The sequence below is a fragment of the Sabethes cyaneus genome, chromosome 2 (assembly GCF_943734655.1).
Source record: "Sabethes cyaneus chromosome 2, idSabCyanKW18_F2, whole genome shotgun sequence".
Lineage (NCBI taxonomy): Eukaryota > Metazoa > Arthropoda > Insecta > Diptera > Culicidae > Sabethes > Sabethes cyaneus.
Genome location: NC_071354.1, coordinates 128,913,719 through 128,920,717, shown reverse-complemented (window position 1 = coordinate 128,920,717; position 6,999 = coordinate 128,913,719). Strand labels below are relative to the sequence as shown.

At 43.3% G+C, this 6,999-nt stretch overlaps 1 protein-coding gene across 1 annotated transcript; it reads left to right on the top strand.

Moving 5' to 3' along the window:
- Window positions 1–3,341: 3,341 nt before the first annotated feature.
- LOC128735987 (uncharacterized) lies at window positions 3,342–5,689 on the top strand. Its single transcript, XM_053830473.1, has 2 exons — window positions 3,342–3,740; window positions 4,283–5,689. The coding sequence occupies exons 1-2, from the start codon at window positions 3,342–3,344 to the stop codon at window positions 5,687–5,689; spliced, it is 1,806 nt and encodes a 601-aa protein (XP_053686448.1).
- Window positions 5,690–6,999: the final 1,310 nt, after the last annotated feature.

Here is a 6,999-nt window from a genome sequence, read left to right as displayed (position 1 = left end):
TCACTATTAATATGTGCTTATCGACTACACGCCATTGGCCTTTGGCAGTCTGTGGACGGTTCCACTGGTCATACTCGATTGTGGTCGCAAATTGTTGCTGAGGATAAGTTTGCCCTTGTTCCTAGCGATGTAACGCTCATGCGTACGTTTCCGTATAGGACTTTCTCAAGTGACTTTCCTCCTAGAGAGGAGTGGATGTCAGGTTACATGGAAAGGAAAATTTCCTACTATGTGGTCTGTTATACCGACGGTTCTTTGTTGGGTAGTTACTGCACCGTTTTTCAAGCTGAAATCTTTGCAATTATGTGCGGAGCTCAGTTTGCACTTCAGAAAGAATTGATAGGCAAGATTGTCTACTTCTGTTCTGATAGTCAAGCCACTATAAAAGCCCTTTGTGCGGCTAATTCTAAATCTAAAACAGTCATCGCCTGCCACACTCAATTAGAAAAACTAGCCATTCTAAATGCCGTTCATCTGGTTTGGATCCCTGGTCATTCTGGTATAACCAGAAATGAATAGGCTGATGAACTAGCAAGATCTGGAGCAGAAAAGCCGGTTTCCGGACCGGAACCTGCTTTACCCATTGCGGCGTGTTGGATAAAGCAAAAGATTCGATTTTGATTTTCATCTGAATATGGACGTTATTGGGAAAATCTTGAAACTTGTCGTCAAACGAAAAGTTTCATTGTTAAGCCTTGTGAGAAGGTTGCGAAATTTCTTTTGCAACACTCTAAGGTAAATTGCAGTATTCTGATCCCTGACTGGTCACTGCGGACTAAATTTAATTATCATATGGCTACGATTCAGCAAGCTAAATCATTTCATTGTAATTTATGTGAATCCGATTAAGGTACACCATATCACGTAATTTGCAACTGTTCTGCAGTAGCACAATTGCGTCATAGGATCTTTAGATCCTACGTCTTAAATGAATCGAATTTTAGAAAACTAAAATTACAAGACATTTTGATGTTTCTTACCGAAAGCGACATTGAGCTTTAGGCTCTTATTTATCACGAGTATACCCCCCAGGGGGTGTACTATTGATAAGTTAACTACCAAGGATTGCAGTATCCCCTCGGGGGTACAAAAATCTCTCGGTATGTATGTGTTTTTGTTTGTCCAGATTCTTCATCCATCCCTTCCTATTCCTGTTTTCCTTCCCGTTCTCATCAGGTAAATAATGACACGGGCAAGATGGGCAAGACACAAATCTTCCACAAGATTGTGAGGAACGTGCTACTCGAGCCAAAGATGCTGATACCTGACCTGATACCTGAGCTAATAGAGTCGTGATTTGATGATCATGTGGCAATATGATATGAAACCGCGGATCAAATGGCAATTCCTGCGTTATCGATACGTCCTTCCATCCGCTGCAGACCATTTTCGTTGATGAATGGTGTTAATCTATAAAGATTGCTAGATTTTTCCAAAGAAAGTCACTGATTTGCGGGGCGCTATTGATTTCGCATCAGTATCTTCAACTCTGTATGATATGAATCCGCCTGCGCCACTTTTAACAAATACAAATCAACTTTCTGATACTCTTCTTGAGTCAGCAGTAGTTTAATTGATCGGAATACTATATTTGTCAACCTTTCCTTGCGATAATTTTGGCTCCAGTTCTGTACAAGCTGTGCAGTTGGATAAAAACTTGTATACGCAAGCCAAAGCCCTAACCATCACCTTCCATTTAGAAAATCGTCGAGATTCTATGATAACTTTTGGTGCAACTACGCCGTGCAGCAGCAGATGGATTCGTAATTCCGTTGTTGTATTCGCCGGTGCCATACTTTTGTTTGGCCAATCTTCTTCCTTTCGATATAGAAACGCCGGTCCTCGGATCCATTGGCTTTCAGTAGTGAAGTCCGGGTCTTTACCCCATTTAGTCAGCTGGTCCGCTACATTAAGTCGCGATGGAATCCTGCGCCATTCCCTCAATGTCGTTAAGCTCAGGACCTCTCCAATTCGAAATCCAACATGCCGTTTATTGTTTCGCTGATCTGATCGTATCCACGACAAGACCGTTTGTGAGTCGGTTTAAAAGAATTGTCTGCTAATTTTAATGCTTTTCACGAACTTTTCGCGCTAATCGTGCACCTTCCACCGCACCCTGTAATTCCAGTCGCGGGATTGATACTAACTTTAGTGGAGCAACTTTGGATTGGCTCATCACCAAGGTACACTTGACCTCGTCATTAATGATAGCGCGAAAGAACGCCACGCATCCATACGCTGTTTCGCTGGCATCAGTAAACACGTGTAATTGAACATCATGGACTTCATGAAACTTAGTATACCCGAAGTAACATCGCTGTACGTGGAAAGTTTCGACGTCTGGCAAGATTCGGGACCACTTTTTCCATCTCTCGAACGATGAATGATCTATCTCCTCGTCCCACTCACAGCCCGTCCTCCAAATATCCTGCAATAAGATTCTAGCACAGTGAACGGCGATAACAGTCCGATCGAATAGTGACATGACGCAGCTAAGCACCAGCCTTTTTGTAGGGCGTACTTCACCTTGAAGACTTTGGCACAGTTCTGGCTTTAAAAAGGCAGCAAAGGAAAACGCGTCCAAAGATGGGTTCCATATGATTCCCAATACACGTTCGAAATCCGTATCTTTGTTTCGATTAAAATGTATAGCGGATCTTTCACTCTTTTTACCCATTTTTTCCAAAACCATCTCAGAATTTTACACCCAGTTCCAAATATAGAAACCTCCTCTGGTGTGGATATATTTTGCTGTTTGAGCGCGATGAATTGCTTCCTGTGTCCGCACAATTCAGGAAGCAATCATAATAGTCGTCCACATAGTGGCAATCAACTATCGCAGCGGCTGCTTCTGGGAACTCTTCGGCATGTTGACTCGCGTTTAAATTCTTTACGAATTGCGCGGAACTGGGAGAACACGTGGAGCTAAAGTTGGAGCACTCTAATTGATGATACATCTCTTCGATGTCACCTCCGAAAGCAATCGGCTTTTCTCGAAAACGACTTATCACGCCAGGCGAAGACGTCAGCATGTCAGCAAGTACTGGCAACTCTGCTTGTGTTTGTTTACAATCAGTTTTCACCTGTATGTTAATTTTAATTATTCACTGTGCAACGGCAATTTCGTACTATTTTGGATTATCGATCTGGATATTGAGTTTGTAGTGTATACGTGGAAAGTGAAGTTCACCAAATAATTTTGCTCCAATCGACCGTTCTCGATATCTAAGTGAATTGTGCTTTGTGCGGGCTTTGCATTGTCTGATTTTTGATATTGTCTGTGAATCGACTCAACGCTTTACGTACATCGCTTGCTCTGCCTACCCAAAGGCGCTAACACTATGGCGAAAGAATTATGCGGCGAATGCAAAATCGAGATTAATGATCTTGAACCGATCCGTTGTGGCTTTTGCGAATCAGGCTTCTACATAAACCAACAATGCTGTGGATTCAACAGCCGGGTTTGCAAAGAACTGTTTGCGCAGGGCAAGATACTCTTTATTTGTCCCAACTGCCGTGATATACTGAACGGCCGATCGATTGCTTCGTATGTAAAGGAATTGCAAGAGAATGAATCTTCTCTTCCGCCACTGCCTGTTAATTTGCCGGCTCAAGTACAAAAACTGACCGAGATAGTTGAGGGATTGAGTAGAAAGTTTGACGGCATAGCGAACAAGCCAACGAATGTTAAATGCGTGGCCGGTACCCCTACAAATTTATCGACTACACCAGTGTGGCCTGTAAGAAATGCTAAGCGCCGTCGTGCAGACCGTTTGCCGATAGAAATAACATCTGATCGTGGCATTAACAACGTTGACTTTTCTGACCTTTCTGTGCCTTCGGTAGCTTCTGCTAGACCCGAAAATTACTTCTGGCTTTATTTATCCGGTTTAAATCCAAAAATTACCGATTGCGATGTGCAAAAAATCGTTTCACGCTGCCTGGATTTGGTCGAGCCCGCTGCTGTTATTCGGCTTGTTCAAAGAGGAGCTGACACTTCTAATTTCTCGTACGTGTCGTATAAAATTGGTTTGGATCCCGACATGAAATCCACTGCATTGGACCCTGCTTCTTGGCCGGCTGGATTGTTATTCAGAGAATTCATCGACCGTCCAAAAAACTAGAAGCGTCTAGCAGCTCTCCATTTACTGCTTCAGCTGCTGTTCCAGAATCATTATCACTGTGTTCATGCAATGACGGTGGGCGCCTTCGGGCTCCCACCAGAGGCGAGTATTGCAATAATGTTTTTGCGCTCCCTTTGCTGTACCACTCATCTTTTCAGCATTCCGATCGTGATACCACAAATATTTGGATATACCATCAGATTGTGCGCGGATTAAGAACCAAGATCGATGATGTTTTTTTGGCGACCAACGACTGCAACTTCGATGTCATCATATTCACTGAAACTGGGCTCGACGATAGTATTCTATCTCTTCAATTATTCGGCAATGCTTTCAACGTTTTTCGATGTGATCGCAGTCCACTAAACAGCAACAAACGTTCATTCGGTGGTGTTCTGATTGGCGTCGCACGGCAACACCCGAGTGCGATCTTTGAGACTGCACAAGGCAGCTGTCTGGAACAGATATGTGTGAGGGCGACAATCAATGGAATGAAGCTACTTTTGTGTGCCATATATATTGCCCCAGACAAACGAAGTGACTTATCTATCATTGATTCGCACGTCGCTTCCGTCCGAGATTTCTATGAGAGCAGCGCTGCGGATAGTACTGTATTAGTTTGCGATGATTATAACCAACCCCGCATAGCTTGGAACTATTGTGATGGCATTATAACACATAACGGGACTACGCATCTCACAACTGCTTGTGCTGCACTGGTTGGTATGGATTTTTTAAATTTGAACCAAGCAAACTTACATCGTAATCATCTCGGACGCGTGCTTGATTTGGTATTTCATTCTGCTGAGTGTGAAGTTAAGATAGATTTGTGTGAAGCTCCTTTGCTGCTGGTTGACTTGCACCATCCCCCGCTAGCGATTTCGATTCCTGCCAATATAAACCAATGCGCTGTTCGTTCCGAAGCCACATCGGCGATGCGTGAGCTGAATTATCGCAGAATTGATTATGCCGCTTTTTCCGAGTATATTTCGTGCGTTGATTGGCATGTTCTACTGGACAGTAATGATGTAAATGCGATGGCAGAAAACTTTTGTACAATAATCCGTTCATGGCTCAACGAAAATTTGCCTTTTGCTAGACAGCCATTCTCCCCGGCGTGGAGTAACCGTCGTCTGAGGGAATTGAAACGGAAACGAAACACATGTTTGCGCAACCTTCGCCGGTTGAGATCAACTGAAACCAAGTTTAATTTCAAGCGTTCAAGCGATGACTACCGTAGGTTAAATGCTAGTCTGTATAATTCGTATGTGCTGAGAGTTCAAACTGATCTGCGCCGGAATCCAAAAAAGTTTTGGACTTTTGTAAACACAAAACGTAAATGCCGCTCGACTATTACGGATGTGTACTACGATGAAGTGGAATCCTGCTCAGCGTCTAGTTCATGCGAGCTATTTGCTAAATTTTTCTCCACGGTATTTGCTTCTGAAGTTTCTCCTGAAGAGGATGTTATGCGTGCCGCAGAAAGCGTTCCTGCCGATTTAATCGATCTCGATATTTTTGAAATTACTAACGATATGATAATAACTGCTGCGAAAAAGTCTTAGTGTTTGTATTCTGCTGGTCCGGATGGGATTCCGGCTGTTCTTTTGAGCCGTTGCATGGAAATTCTGGCTGCGCCACTTTGCTGCATTTTCAACGAATCGTTATCTCAAGGAAAATTCCCTGATGTTTGGAAATATTCGTATATGTTCCCGGTTTATAAGAGTGGTGACCGTCGAAATGTACGAAACTACCGTGGGATTACCAGTTTATCAGCTGCATCTAAGTTGTTCGAAACGATTGTAAGCACTGTTATGCTAAGCAGTACGAGGAATTACATTTCCTCTGATCAGCATTGATTTGTCCCTGGTCGCTCCGTGACAACTAACCTCCTCGATTTCACATCAAACTGCATTCGGGATATTGAACAAAAAGCGCAAGTCGATGTAATTTATACAGACCTGAAAGCTGCATTCGACCGAATTGATCATCACATCTTGCTTAAAAAAGTTTTACGTTTGGGAGCTTCACAGCGGTTTGTTTCGTGGCTAAAATCATTCTTGTGTGATAGAGTTCTGCAAGTTAAACTTGGATCGGTTTTATCAACTTCATTTACAAACAAATCTGGTGTACCGCAGGGTAGCACGCTTGGCCCTCTCCTTTTCATCATTTTCTTCAATGACGCAGCAAATGTCTTAGGAAATAGTTGCCGACTAGTTTACGCCGATGACCTAAAGATCTATCTGACGATTCGTTGCATCGAGGATTGTGATTGTCTCCAGTATTTATTAGATAAATTTGTGACGTGGTGTAAACTAAATTCGCTAATAGTAAGCATTGCTAAGTGCCAGGTGATTACATTTCATCGAATTCAATCGCCTATTATTTTTGAGTACAGTATTGATGGGCAAGCGTTAAATAGAGTCGACTACGTTAACGATCTTGGTGTTATCCTGGACTGTAAGCTGACGTTTGATAGGCACCGAACGGAAATTGTTTCTAAAGCGAGCAAGCAACTTGGATTCATCGCAAAAATAGGCCGGGATTTCAAAGATCCTCATTGTTTGAAAGCTTTGTACTGCTCCCTTGTACGTCCTCTACTTGAAAACGCATGCGTGGTCTGGACTACACACCAGCTTTCATGGAACTTGCGCATCGAGCGTGTGCAGAGAAGATTTCTACGCCTGGCATTGAGGGACTTACCCTGGCGAGATCCAAATAACCTTCCGCCTTATCCGGATCGCTGTCGTCTGCTTGGACTGGATACCCTTGAACGGCGCCGCAAACTTCAACAGGTATTACTCGTGGCCAAAGTGCTGAATGGCGACATTGACTCGCCGAAGCTCCTCTCCATGATGAACTTCCGTGCATCGCA